The sequence below is a fragment of the Rhinichthys klamathensis genome, unplaced genomic scaffold, assembly GCF_029890125.1.
Source record: "Rhinichthys klamathensis goyatoka isolate OS25496 unplaced genomic scaffold, OSU_Roscu_1.1 h1tg000277l_1, whole genome shotgun sequence".
Taxonomy (NCBI): domain Eukaryota; kingdom Metazoa; phylum Chordata; class Actinopteri; order Cypriniformes; family Leuciscidae; genus Rhinichthys; species Rhinichthys klamathensis.
Window position 1 is genome coordinate 1066576 of NW_026606796.1, and position 15527 is coordinate 1082102.

Here is a 15527-nt window from a genome sequence, read left to right on the forward strand (position 1 = left end):
TGTTTTCTATAACGCCTGTATGTCTTGGAAAAACTGCAGTGGATCTGAGCATCAATGTTTGTGTGTGATGTTGAATCAACTTAAATTTAAAATTCTTTTTTTCTCTTAAAGGGATACTCCACCGATTTTTCATATTAAACTATGTTATTCTCTTATCTAAGACGAGTTGATACATACCTCTCTCGTCTCAGTGCGTGCACTTAATCGCTCTGTCCGGCGGAGAACTTTGAGAGCAGTTAGCTTAGCCCCATTCATTGTATATGGGCCAAACAGAGATGAAGTTAGAAGCGACCAAACACATCCACGTTTTCTCTATTTAAATATAGTTACACGACCAAGTATGGTGACACTAAATAAAATGTGGCACTTTTTATAAGCGGGTAAAATGGATAACTATAATGTATGGCGGAATAGCACTTATTGGGAGCACTTCTACTCGGCGCTGTAATATCTTCACTCGTGAAAAGTCCTCTCCCCCTCTCCCTCTCCCTGTCATTTCCGTCAATAGAACCAACGTGACCTGCACGCCTGCAGTAGCCTAGTAGTTTTTTGTGCAGAGTTGACGGAGGGAGAGGGAGAGGGGGAGAGGACTTTTCACGAGTGAAGATATTACAGCGCCGAGTCGAAGTGCTCCCAATAAGTGCTATTCCGCCATACATTACAGTTATCCATTTTACCCGCTTATAAAAAGCGCCACATTTTATTTAGTGTCACCATACTTGGTCGTGTAACTACTCGTGTAACTATATTTAAATAGAGAAAATGTGGATGTGTTTGGTCGCTTCTAACTTCATCTCTGTTTGGCCCATATACAATGAATGGGGCTAAGCATGGGGCTAAGCTAACTGCTCTCAAAGTTTTCCGCCCGACAGAGCGATTCAGTGCACGCACTGAGACGAGAGAGGTATGTATCAACTTGTCTTAGATAAGAGAATAACATAGTTTAATATGAAAAAACGGTGGAGTATCCCTTTAACTATTCTTCTTGCCTCTTTTAGTTTTTTTTTAAACCAAATTTACTATTTTTGTCCTAACTAATCAAAATAATTGTTTGTGTATTTTTATAGTGCGTGTGTTTATTTACAGTATGCTGTACACAGATAATTAGTTTATCACAATTCCCAATTATTTTGGTGTATAATGCTTACAAGTATAGCATTGAGTCATAGTGTGTCATAATGGTGTAAGTCGCCTCATTTCTTCATGAGTTTCTCTTTCTCCCTTTAAGTAGGTGTGTGTGTGTGTATGTGTATGTGTATGTGTATGTGTATGTGTATGTGTATGTGTATGTGTATGTGTGTGTGTGTGTGTGTGTGTGTGTGTGTGTGTGTGTGTGTGTGTGTGTGTGTGTGTGTGTGTGTGTTGTGTCCACATTTATCATAACAGGGTGTGTTTCTCAGCAGGGAGGGTAGAAACAATGGTTATTTATTGTTAAAGTGCAAGGAGTCACTCAAGAGCCTATCGGCCATGGAGCCGTGCTTGTGAACAGCAGTTTTGTACAGGAGGGAGGATACTTATTTTTTTATTTAGTCATCTCTTCTGGAATGGAACAAAACACAAGACTAAAAATTTGGAGTAAGATATGATTAGAAGTTATTTAAGACTATATTAAGAAAGAAAGAAAGAAAGAAAGAAAGAAAGAAAGAAAGAAAGAAAGAAAGAAAGAAAGAAAGAAAGAAAGAAAGAAAGAAAGAAAGAAAGAAAGAAAGAAAGAAAGAAAGAAAGAAAGAAAGAAAGAAAGAAAGAAAGAAAGAGAAAGAAAGAAAGAAAGAGAAAGAAAGAAAGAAAGAAAGAGATGAAGGCAGTTTTGGAGCTGTTTTAAAAACCTTGTCTTATCAGACCCACAGATTCTCATAATTATCATGTGCTATTCTCTTTCTGGGAACAGTTCTTTCCATAATCACATTGTTAAATGGGAGACAGAGTTGTGATTTTGGTGACAGGCCCATTTATATGTGTATCTGTGAGTGAGTGTTCTAGCTCTTTTTCTCCGTCCACAGCCCTTGTTCTAATTGGGATCTGTTTGGGTGCTCATAAAAAGCATCAAGAACTCATTTGTGTACTGGATCTAATCTCCAGCTCCCAGCTTTTCTGTCCCCGTCTCATGCATGAAAGCCTATTCAGGTTTACAGAATGCTCTTCAAGGAGCTGCACGATCCCATCGCCTGCCAGAAAGGCTGAGAGATTGGATGGAGGGCTATTATAATAACAGAGATGAAAGGAGTGGCATGCGAGACCTGTGTCCTCATCTCCGTCACGAGCATCCGTAATTACCTTTTGGGTCTTGTTGTGTTCTCTGATAGTTTTGAACTAATCAAAATGTATGAAACAAGCAGTCATTGAGGGACAGTGCCTGTTTCGAATGCTTTTGATCCACAAGCTTGTCTTTCATACATTTTTCCCCCCTGTATCCCAGGACATTAAGAGCCACTAACTACAGAGTGATGTTTCAAACTCCCTAAGGACATCATTTTTTCAGTAACACTTTGTGTCTTCTGATTGACTTTCTTCTTTTAGCTATTAACCTACAATATTTAACAGAGTTTGTTTGGCAGATTTTAGATATAAATCATTTGAATGTGTTTTTTGATATAAGGCACCAGGTGCACCATGTTTGAAAGTAAGTTCAGTGCTGTTTCAAAGGGTTGTACTTGTGTAAACAAAGTAAAACAACTCCATTACACAAGAGGAATGTCGCTCCTGATGTCCCTGAAGTGAAAAAAAAAACATGCACACAGTTTCGGTCTGCCCCATGTAAAGAAATGTGAGATCTTAACCACCGATTATCAAAATACCAGAGTTAATAAAGAAGACAAGGCAAGCAAGCAGGCCTGCAAAATCTCTTATTCTCACTGTCTTTTCAGTTTTAGCTTGTTCGCGCGATATTGTGCATTTTAATCCAATAAATCCTAGCAAAATACCTTAAGTCACTTTCTTGTTCTCTATTTACCATGTTTTCACATTACTAGGGTTTGTGTTCAGTGGCTGATTCTCAGTTCTGTGTGCTGAAATCAGAGTACTGTGCACTGTTTTGTCTTTTTTTGTAGAGGGGAGTGATATACTATACTGATGTGAATGAATAGCATTTTTTTCTTCGCATGAAAAGATGCCTTAGCCTGTGAAACCAGGGGCGGCCTTTAACAATGGCTCATTGTGAAGTATGCAGGCACTGCAGTGCACAGTGCTCTCTGAAATAATCGGCCTGTGTCCAACTTTATACTTGTTGAAACATGAAAGTAAGTAGAAGATTATGAAATTCATGGGAACCTTGTTCCTCTAAAACACGTATGATGAGCAAGTTAGAACAGATAAAGCTTTGACCCTGCTTTTGACAGAATATTCAGTGTGTCAGGTTGTTTTTGTAAGCATACACCTGCTAGACTTAAAAACACAAGCAAAAACTGAAAAATAGTACAGCTTCAATATACCTGTGTTAGTTCCACAACAGCTTAAAAGAGTCCTTAAGAGGCAGATTCAGCTTTGCTTGAGTAATGCCAAGTTTAAAAACATCTCAAAGAAGTTTGTGGAATGAAAGAGGATAATGCTCCCTCCTCTTTTGGGAAGTCCAGCCTGTGTTTTCGTGCAAACAGAGACTCCAGCCAATCACAGCCTCCCTGTAATCCATTCATGTGACTACGTTCAATGATTAACCCTAAATGCCTCCCCTTTGCCAAGTCTCTGTTGTTGCCTCTTCCCTCCCCCACCTCCTTCCCTCTCTTTCTCCTATTGGCTGGGTAGGCGGAGAGAGAATCAGAGAGAGAGAGAGATTGAGTTTCTCAGGTCTGAACCAGACAGTCCTGTTCAGTCAGCCGTCAGAGAAAGAGAGTTAGAACGAGAACAAGAGTTTTGAGCATGCATGACAGGTGGAGTCCTCTACATTTGGACCTGGAATGTGAAATCTGGGGAAGCTAATAGAGCTTACCCTGTTTGCGGACTCTCACAGCCATGAAGGGACAGGTGGCCCTAGGACACCCTATGTCATTTGCCCCAGTGCCCTGGGACTTCAAGAGGCCTCCTCCCAAGAGAGGTAAGAGCGTGGAAGAGTTGGTGAGTGAGGGCTGGGAGAAGGAGAGATGCATGCAAATGCTGCATTTTCAACAGCAGCAACAACTTCAGCAGCAGCCAATCATGTGCCCACAGGACTTCAGACCTGTACCGGGACACTGGGAGCACCAAGCCTACCTCGGACAAGCCAATGGGTACCGTCAACAATGCTGGGAATACGAGGACTGGGACAAGATTCCTTACCAAGAAGTCCCTCCGCAACAATTCTTCTATCAGTCACCAGAAGCAGTGTATCAGGAGCCAAGGATGCCACAGGAATGTACCAGCAATCACTGTTTCTATCAACAAAGAGAAGAACTGGACTACTCTGAAGACAGAGACTTTGCACAGAGCCCAAGGAGTAAGGAACGTCCTGATTATGTGACCCGGTACCACTCTTGGGAATCAGACGAGTACTTTGAGGGTCAAGAACCTTATAGTCGCAGAGATCGGTATGAGTACAGATTTGACCATGAAAACCGGGACAACTATGATAAGGAGCTAGATAAATACAGAGATGCAGACCGCAGGGGCCAGGATTACTATGACCATAAAGAGCTGGATAAGTATGACCGTTATAACCGCAGAGACAAACACTATGACAGTAAACATCAAGAACACTACAACAAAAGGAAAAATGACCGGTACAAATATAGAGAAGCAGACCAGTATGATGCCAGAGACAATTACCAGTATGAGCGCTATGATCGTAGAGAGAAAGAGCAGAGTGATGACAGAAAAGGGGACCGCTATGAACGTAGTCACTGTGAGGAAGGCCGTAGGAGAGGCGAGAGCTACCAGCATAGAGAAAGGGACTCACTTGATCGAAGAGACTATGAACGGAATGTACAAAGAAAAGGAGATTACTGTGACTACAAAGAAAAGGTGAAGATCTGCAGTGACTTTAGAAAAGATGACTACTGTGACAGTAGAGAAAGGACAGTCGAAAGAGGACTCTCTAAACTAGATGACAAGGAATTGTACGAACGTAAAAAAGATAACCTCTATGACCCCAAACCAAGAGACCGGTATGATTACAGAGAAAATAGCCAGTCTGAACCGAGGGATCGCTATGAACTTAAGGAAAGGGACTCCTATAAATACAGAGAGGGAGATCAGTATGATTGCAGAGAAAAAGAAGTTAGAAACTACTGGAAAGATGAACGTTATGATAGTGGTGTTAAAGACTGCTATGAAGACAAGGGTTGTGAGAGTGATCAGTATGACCAGAAAAGCAGGGAGCGTTACAGAGATCTAAGGTCAAATTCAGTTGAACAGAAACAAGACGATTACAGTTTTGACCACAGTAGTGGAAGACAATGCAAGGAATGGGAAAATGATGTTTATCACAAGCAGACACTGAAGGAGAGAAGGTCGTATGAGGATCCTGTTAAACTCACTTATGACCAAAAGGACCAATACAGCGATCGCCGGGGTTCAGAAAAACTGGATGTGGAAGGTCATGGCCGCACACGGAAGCCCGTTTACGTGGGTTCACTGGACAGGAACAGCTTTTATAGGAAGACAGCACCCAGCTCTCTCAGGAAGTCAGAGTTTGCCACCAACAGGAAAAAGAAACAAGGTAAAATACATCAGTACCAGCAGCACATTCAGTACCATGACAATAAATCTGCGAGGTCAGAGAAGGGGCAAAACACACCTTGATGGTGGCTGTGGGTGTTCTTTATGTAACAAAATGAGTCCACTAACAATTTTAGAAATGTCCACTTGGATATAGCCCATGTTTATAGCTAGCTTTTGACCTTGTCCTAGAGTTCTCTAAATCAATTCAGGAAATGCCAAAAGTGCTGATTGTGTTGTCACCATCTTAATGCATGGGTATGCAAGTCTATGAGACTGTCTATTGAAGCTGTCAGTGTGGAGCAGAGTTTCATGGGATTTTTTTTCACTCAGAGGTGAACTTGGAAACTTGCAGGGAGGGGGGAACTTGTCCAACGGGTTTGATTACTTTTCAAAGTTTTTGTTGTCAGTCTCTTCACCCCCTCGTTCTCTGCATCTCTCTAGCTCTCCCTCCCTCCCCTCCCTAGACTTCTTTTCCTTTGTTTGACAACCTCTAGTGTTAATGACTTTAGATAGAGAGAAAAAAAAAGAGCACCACATTATTCAAAGCCAAAAAGTACTGTTAAGCATCAGATTTTACATTCCCTTTGCCACAAGCTTTACTTGGGCCCCAAAATGTTTTTGGATGTTTAAGCTGCGTTTATCTGTAATTTTTATATTTATATATATATATTTTTCATATCTAACTTTTCAAGCATAATACTTGCAAAAAATATTTTTTTAGTAATCAGCGTTTTTGCTAGTCATATTTAGTTTTGCATGTCCATAGTTTGAAAAAAATCACAAACCAAGTGGCATCCACAAACACATGATGCTAAACATTTCCTTGACTACTAGTACTGACTTTTTCTTAACTAACTAACTTAACTTTTCTGAGACATTTATTTATTAGTAGTAGTATTAGTGTATTACATTAGAGACAGGTACCAAGACAGAATAACTATTCATGGAATTAATGCAATGAGATTCATACATCTTCAGTGTGACTGCTTTCGATTTGTTTTGGGGGGGGGAGGGGGCACTGTATATCTACAGTTTAAATTGTCTACTCCTTCAGGTTTCACTGACAGTCAAGAATGGATGTTCCTCAGTTATAGCAGCCTGATCAGTATAATTCGATTTTTAGCTTGAGGTGTCATTGTTTGTTATTGTTGTCACTGGTTGGTTATGGGTGCTTGCAGTGGGTGTCTCAATGGGAGTTTCGTCTGGCTTGTGTCATGTCTGACACAAAGCAGGTGGTCAGTTCAGCCCAGGGTAATCCTCTATAACCTAGTTCTCCAGTCAGCACCTCAGTGGGGAGGAGGAAGGAAAAAATACTCTAGGGGAAATCTCTGGGACTAGGATGTGCTTGGTACCAGATCCCTCCCCCAATCCATATAGCCTTCAAAGACCTCTTACTATTGAGTTTGGGGCACTGTGAAGAGGAGGCCCAGGTCGACCCAGCCTGACTCATAGTCTGAGGTTATCTTTTTCAAGCTTGACAGAACTGTACTCCTAGTCTGTTTTGGCTTAAATTCACTTTTCTGTCCAATAGTAATTCCTAGAGAGCTGCATTCTTATTAGCAGAGTTTTTGGAAGTTACTAAAAATGTACAACACTACACTTACTAATTCATTCTCTTAAAACAGTTTATTATTATTATTATTAATAATAATATATATCATCACTGTTATAGAAAAAAGTCTATCAATGCCTAGCTTTAAACAATCAAATTTACTTAAAATTTGAGATCCTTTGTTATTAACGTTTTGCCAGCATAATGATTTTACACACACACACACACACACACACACACATACACACACACACACACACACACACACACACATTATTTGTATATTATCAGAAGTGTATGTTAGTGTGCCTTTATTTATTGAGTCGCCTGTTGCTGGTCTTTGTAATCCCAGTGCAGCTGCCCATGCCAGTGGGCTGGAAAGGGATTAAGAGGAAACCTTCAACCAACCCTCACACAACGTTTGTACAACAGTAAGTCAAGGGCCAGCTTGGCAGACAAAAGCCTCAAGTCACAGGCTGAGGAGGGAATTAGCTAGTTAATATAGGTCAGGAGCTCTCACACATTGCCTGAAAAACAAATGTTAAATTTCTGCTCATTGCCACATACGGTTGCCTTTGCCCTTGACTTACTGCAATTTTAAATCGAGACTGAATTGATTTACATATGTATTTAGAGTTTTTCCTCCAAGAAAGTGCTATTCCCTTAGTTTATCAGCACTCAGACACTGACACATCTGTGTTGTTCCAGATATGAAGTGTCTATGACAGTGGACATGAGCCGGGAGGATCTATGATAATAGTAAAGCTCTTTTTTGTGTAACTAAAGAGGGAAGATTCTTGGTGGAGCCAGATATCACGTCTTTGTTTTGTGCATAAACATTGTGCTTTGTCTCAGCGGGCCTCCTGAAAATCGACCCTGAGTGTTAGGATGCATGCAATTACGTAATATCTCTGTAATGCTAAACTCAGCCTGGTAAGGGGATTAAATACGACTAAATGACTTGGACTACACCAATATGCACATTGAGTCATGAGCATGATCTTATCACATTCTGTGAATCAGGAGTTCTATGGAAAAGAGGTGGTATTGTGAACCTAACATTCAAGCATAACATCTAGATTAACCAGCTTAATGGTGAGATTTTTATAATGCTATAGGTGATGTGAAAGAGAAGACACAGTCACAGTAGCCTAACTAACTCTGATAAACAGGGTGACCAAATGGTTTCACAAGGTGAAAATATGCCCAGTTTTAGCTTTTAGGCTAACTCAGGGAGTTATATTCATTAACACTCCAGTTCATCTCAATGGCAGTTGTTCGGCTAGCACAAGAACCCCCCGGAACTGTGATTTCAACTCTACCATCTTTGCTCATGGGTGCTCAGTTCTCAGTTTTTGGGCTTGTCACCTAAGCCGTAAATTTCCACTATAATATTTTTTTTCTATTAGTGATGCACCAAAAGTTTATAGCCAAAAACAAAACAAAACCGAAAATAAAGTTTATATAATAATTCATTTTAGCCAATGTACAGTATTTAATAATCAACACTCTAATAAAAAATGAGTTGTATACTATACAAGCATTGATATTGTGCATGAGGCAGTTTTTATAGATATCTATAAAAACTGCCTGATAATATTAAAAACTTGATTTTTACCACAGGGGGTCTTTATAAAGTTCTATAAGTTTTTATAAATATAATATCATATTATATTTATAAAAACGTATAGAACTTTTTAAAGACCCCCTGTGGTAAAAATCAGGTTTTTAATGTTGTTTGTATGTCTATGTGGTGTTTTAATATACTTTAAAACAAACCATGTGCAAATTCACAAGTCAACACCATTCCTGAGTATTTTATCCTTAAAATTGCAGTGGACCAAAGACAATCTCTAAAACGCGGTTTGAAATTCCTGGTGTTTCTAACGTCACAAACTACCTTGAAACCAATCACGTCACGAAGGGGGCGGGCTTTAGCATATCATTAACTATGTTGTGAAGCAGGGGAGTCTCAAGAGAAGACAGGTTATCCCCGTATATTTTTCTACTGATATGAAAAATCGGGTACATTTAGCATTAAATGAAGCAAGGGTGTAGTTACATCCAAGATATTTTAAGGCATGAATAAATATGGACCGTGAATGGCTTACCTGAGGTAAATGTAACATTGTGTGATATTGTTTACAAGCTGTTTTATTGACACCTTTCAACAGTTGAAACACTGATTAATCAATTACATTAACATCATACATTTCAGTAAGTTTTACTGTTTCTTTCAACATACCTTCTGATGTTCATTCATGTTTATTTTGTGCTGTAACTAGTAGTAAAGAGGATGACATGATCCATTCATGTGTGCGCTGCCGCTCAAACTAGTCTGTCACGAAGCGTTAATCAATCAATGTTTCGATCAATGATTTAGGTCCTCCAAAACTGTTTCGGCAAATCCTAAAATGAATTTTTAGACAAATATTTTGGTACATCACTTAATTTTTTTTTATTTTGCTAAAATGTCAGTGTCAGAATATGTAGCTGCTTTTAAATTAAGTGCAAAACATGGTTTTATTGAACTTCGATTTCACTGCAATAATGAATTGCCTCAAAAAGAGTCTAAATCTCTTCAAAAGAGTCCCACTTATTCCTGTTCATTACTTTCTAGATACATTAGATATGATGTAGACTTGCAAGGCCACAACATTTTATTTGTTCAAGCTCTTATTAGCAAACAATGCCCGTCTTTATTTACTTTTCCAAGTAAGGTTAGGATGTTTTGAAACAAGCTTGAGTCTGAGAGGATATGGAGTGGTTAATGGAATTCTTGCTCACGTTTTTTATTACGGGTGTGTCACATCCCACACAAATCAGACATCTGACTACGGCGCAGAGAACTGGAATGTAAACCTGCAGCCTAGTGAACAACAAAACAAAATACAGTTTCAGTGACAGATTTCTGTGGTGCAACTCAAATAATTGATAAAGAATGTTTTAAGCCGTGTTTCTGTTCTTATGCAATATATTAAAAAACAATCTTCAATTTCACATATGGAGAATTTGAACAGTACTTGTAAGCCTTGTAAGATTTGAGGAAGACCTACTTTAATTTTTCAAGCCGTGTTTACTCCGTTCTTAATTTTGACTAGTGCTGAAAATCTGTCAAATGGATTGGACATTTGTGGCTTGCAACAACATCCAGCTTTCACTCACAAACTATGCGTTTCGTTCCCACACTTACTCTCATGACAGTTGTGAAAGGTGTCCATGGTAACTGGGCGGTCTTATGTGAACTTTGTGTTGAACACACAGTCCTGATAATTCATGTGACCTTAAACTATAAAGGGACGAAAGCAGCTCTGCATAGTCAGACCATAAAAAATACCCTTCAGTTTCACAAGAATAACAATGTTATCAATTCATTTTCAGAGTCATAAAATAGTTTTCCTTCTTTGTACCACATTTGTTCTTGCAAAATTACCTAATTGTTTGACCTTGTAGAATAATATATAAGACAGGCCACTTTATATGCATTTGTTTGCTTATTTTGACTTTTTCAATATCATCCAATAAATTTGCTCTCCCATTTGGAAATCTGTACCAACAAATATTATGAATATAATATGTATATGGTACATACAAAAAAAAAAAATATATATATATATATATGTGTGTGTGTGTATAATTAATTATAAACGAATAAGTATATAAATAAGTAAATAAACATCAACTGATCATTTTTGAAATTCAGCTCGATACACATCAAATAAAATGGCCCACCTGCTTCCCTGCTACACCTGAACAAAGACTCCTACTTTAAACAAAAAGATTAAGAGAGCTGAGAGGCCTTGGCTTTGAGAGATCCTCAAGATCTTGATGGAATTCAGGCTCAATGAGTTAGGGCCATGGCCCAAGTAGCCGGTCACTCCAAAAATGTGGAGTAGACCTCCCTAAATAAAGAGTTTCAGTGTAGTTTTTTTAATAGCATCAAAATCCAGCTCCAGGCTTTAGTGCGCGAGTAACTGTCTCTGTGCTCGCTCAGTTGTGTGTAATGGTGCAGGTTCCCATGCATTCAGATGGTAATACGGGGACAGAATGGAGTTTGTGTCTTCCAGAGAGAGTCTTCCCTGTTGATACAGTGGGACAGAGCGATTCCACTCCGCTTTAGAGGAATGCACCGCCTGTGACCTCTGGTGTGTGTTTGTGTGTGTCAGTGAAGACGAGGAGTTTGGGGGGTAACAGGTGGGTGATGTCTTAGAGGCCCCGTCTTTTCTCTGAGTGCTGCCGAGACACCGAAAAGCCTGAAGATAGAAAGTCTTTGCTCCATAGATGAATTTAAATGTTCTGTATGATTGGCAAATCAGTGTTTGGTTCATGGGATAAAGGTGTTTGTGTGAGGATGGAAGTGTTGTGTGGCTGTGTACACTAGTTTATGCCTCTTGATTGCATTGTTTGATTGTCCATGGTTGTACTAAGGCCTTTTCAGATTCAACACTAGTGGTTTATGGAGCACGAACATTGATAGATTTACAATAACATAGTGTGTTCCTGTGCCTTATTTTAACCATTAAATAACTTATTGAAGCTTATACAGTAAGGGCTAAAAGTCTGAGACCACTAGTAAAGATTTCTTTTCATTAAAAAAAGTTTGGGATCAGTAAGATTGTTTTTTTTTAAATGTCTCTTATGCTCACCAAAGTTGCACATTTGATTAAAAATACAGTAATGTTGTGAAATAGTATTAGAATTTAAAGTAACTGTTTTATTTTAATACATTTTAAAATGTAATTTATTCCTGTGATGGTGAAGGATTATTCCTGATCCTTCAGGAATTCTTCAAATATTTAGATTTTCTCAATTTCTTTTTATTCTAAGTGCTGAAAACAAACTGTCATTATTTTATGAATAGGAAGTTCAAAAGAAAATATGAACATAAATGAAGTAGAATTTTTCGTATCAATGTAAAAGTTTTTACTGTCACTTTTGATCAGTTTAATTCAGTGCTGAATATAATTAAAAAGAAAAATTTGGCCCCAAACTTGTGTGCGTGTGTGTGTGTGCGCGCGTGTGTGTGTATACATATATACTTAGATTACAGTTTTAAATTAGATTTTGAAATCCCAAATGTCAGTAATTTTGTAAATTTCCTTTACAATTTATGTTGGTTCAGAGTTTTAAACAAGCCTCCCCTTTTTTGCCATCCTTGGGTCTGCATTTGTGGGAACTATGTGAGCAACACATGGAGTGCACTGGCTGGTGCACGACCCTGGATGCAGACCAAACATAATGTCACAATCAATTATGTTCACAGAAACAGAAAGAGAAGCCATTGTGTATGTGTGTGCTGGGTCGAGATTACCCTCTGCCATTCACCAGACCATGGCACACATACAGAAGTCTATGAGCTCTGGTACACACAGTCTTGAAATTAAACCTTAGTTCTACCACACCTCATCAACTTACTGAAGTGTTTTCCCGCTCTCTGTTTTGTTTTCTCTCCTGCTTTCTGTGTTTCACACATTTACAGCCGTTTTCACCTTTGCACTCTCAACAAATCACCTTACTCCCACAGACCTGATTCATTTTGAGTTTTGGTTAAATTTATAGGAAACCATGAACAACGAACACCAAAAGATTTCTGTATAAATGTAGGTGTCAATATAACTAGTTAACATTCATATAGTGGTTTCTGAGGTTTTAGTTTCAGAACAGTGATGAATATTTTTGTTTCAGAATGACAAAGAGAAAGTAAAATAATAAGGGCCCTTTTTTAACGATCTAAGCGCATGGTCTAAACTAAAGCGCACAGCGCAAGTGCACTTAGGGCTTGTCCAAATCCACTTTTGCTAGTTTAACAATGGCTAGGATTGTCTCCATTCTCTTAATGAGTAATGGGTGTGTTTTGGGCATAACGTGCTATAAACCAATCAGAGTCTTATCTCCCATTTCCTTTAAAAGCCTAAAACCTACTAAATGTTCTTGCCTACTCTTGTAACCATATAACCAATAACCATGCTATAAATCGACAATATTCATAATAGTTGTCTATCAACGTGTTTTTCAATGACTGGTTCTTACATTCAGGTTTGAATTTGAAAAATAAGATCCAAATGTTCTCGTTTCAGACTGTCTGAGCTCACATAGTTAAGCTCCATGTATGAGCTGAAACTCTGTCCATCTGAATGAACATATTGTGAGAGAATTTGCTCTTTGAAGATTATTTTGTTCAGAACAATGAATAAGCCTATTAACTAGATGTGGGTCACAACAGGTTGCATTGTAGCAGTAATATGTGTGCATGTATGTAAAGTAGAACAATTAGTACATGGATGAATGATGCTGTACAGACCAAAAACATTTTGTTTTTCATCTTTGGTTAGTATAGGCCGCACACTGTGCATCATGTTAATGGGCTTTGTACAAAGACTTGGAAAATAACTGTAAATGACCTAATTTATTGTTCATTTAGTTGTACAGTGTTGTAGAGGGATAGAATAGTGCATGCTTGTTGTCAACAAGTTTGGCCATACAGAGGCCCCGTTCTATAGAGAGATAACATTATTAGTAGTTGTTATTAATCATTTTTTATTTCATAAAAGTAACAGTTTAACGCCCCTGCTTGTATTGTGCATGATCCATTTTATGCTTATAATATAATATAATATTATGGTAATATTAAATAATAATATAATATATTAATACATTTTAAAAGATTTTATTTTATTTTATTTTTTACTTTGACTTGTCCAGTCAAATTTTGTTGAAAGTGTCATCATAGTTTTGTGGCTTAGCAAAAACAACAGGTCACATCCAAGGATGCTTGCTAACTAAAGTAAATTCTGTTTTGCAGGGACCAAATGTAAGAATCAATCATTGCCAACTACTAATCTGAATATTGGGGTGGCATGTTCCCTTCGATGTCTATGGTCATCACTGCCCTTTTTCTCAGAATAGAGGCTCTGAAGATTTCATTTATGGACAGTTATTATGATGTGACATTTCAGAGGTCAAATGTGTAGTGGAATTACAAGGCCATTTCTGTTGCGCTCAAATCTCTTATTAGTCTTTCCCGAATCAGCAACATTAAAGATTTATTGTAGCGTGATGTCAGAGTGAGTCACCACATCAGATGGCTAAGAAGTGTTAATCCAGAGACAAACTAAATTAATCTCTCTATTCCTCGTTTGACAGAAACTCTCACACACGCGCGTGTATCACGAGTATATACACGATCATACGCACCCATATTTTTATGCATCCTTCCTTCCTTTTCTTTTTTTTTTTTTAAGTCATCGTAGCTGTCACAGTCTTATGCATAGTCCCATGCCCCACCTCAGATGCCACCTCCTGAGAGGGTCCATGTGTCACTACGTGCTTTGACAGTCCATTGTACCTCCATAAAGCACCATCTCAGGCAGCATTGTGGGGAGGCACCGATGCGTGAGAGCAGATCTCCCTCCCACACTCTCATGCCCCAGACCCATTTGAGTGCCAGTTCTGACCGAAAAGATCAAAGAGCAGTCAAACCAAACTCCAAGCCATGTCATGCTCTGGACGGCCAATGGCAACACGCAGGGCAAACTGCCTTTCCTTTCCTATTCTTACTGGCAGCTTAATTAATGTGTCCCGTGTTCTTTCCTCATGTTTTATAAATGAGTAATCCATTCAGACTGGTGTGAAATCTTTTATAATGTCTGTACTGGCAAAACCAAAGTCAATTTGTTTTTTCCTCTTATATTGGACAAAATATCTGTCTGTCTATCTATCTATTGTTCTCGTTCTGTTGTTCTATCTATCGTTCTGTCATTCTATCTATGGTTTAGAATCATCTGTAAAGTCTAGTGGACACATTTTAAAACTGAATGGCTCATGAATGATAATTATTTTACATAATTTTCGCCTAGTAGGCGTAGCTGATATGATGAATTTTGATTTCAGCAGCCATAAAGTTGTTTTATACATTCTGGTACAATTGTTTTCATGCTGTTTTCTCTCTCTCTCTCTCTCTCTCTCTCTTTCTCTTTCTCTTTCTCTCTCTCTCTCTCTCTCTCTCTCTCTCTCTCTCTCTCTCTCTCTCTCTCTCTCTCTCTCTCTCTCTCTCTCTGTCTCTCTCTCTCTCTCTCTCTCTCTCTCTCTCTCTCTCTCTCTCTCTGTCTCTCTCTGTCTCTCTCTCTCTCTCTCTCTCTCTCTCTCTCATATCAGAGATGACTCTGCTTGCCTCCCAGCCAAAGTCTCTGGAATCATCAGCGGCCATCGCTGAAGACCCCGAACAAAGGATGCTGGAGAAAAGATTAAAGGTCATAGACGAGCTTCTGCAGACAGAACGTGACTACATCAAGGATCTTCAGATGTGTGTGAAGGAGATCATTCAGCCTTTGCAGAAGAAACAGGTCCG

The 15527-nt window shown here is 38.7% G+C and overlaps 1 protein-coding gene across 4 annotated transcripts in view; it reads left to right on the forward strand.

Annotated features, from left to right (window-relative positions):
* The window catches only part of dnmbp (dynamin binding protein), a 56009-nt gene that overhangs the window by 30059 nt on the left and 10423 nt on the right, over window positions 1-15527 (forward strand). For 3 of the 4 annotated variants that reach the window (XM_056268877.1, XM_056268878.1, XM_056268879.1), the window contains one exon: window positions 15335-15522. In XM_056268877.1, the coding sequence (XP_056124852.1) occupies window positions 15335-15522 (188 nt within the window). Of the gene's footprint in view, window positions 1-3785; window positions 5627-15334; window positions 15523-15527 lie in introns of those variants that run through there. The other variant, XM_056268880.1, reaches the window with a different exon arrangement.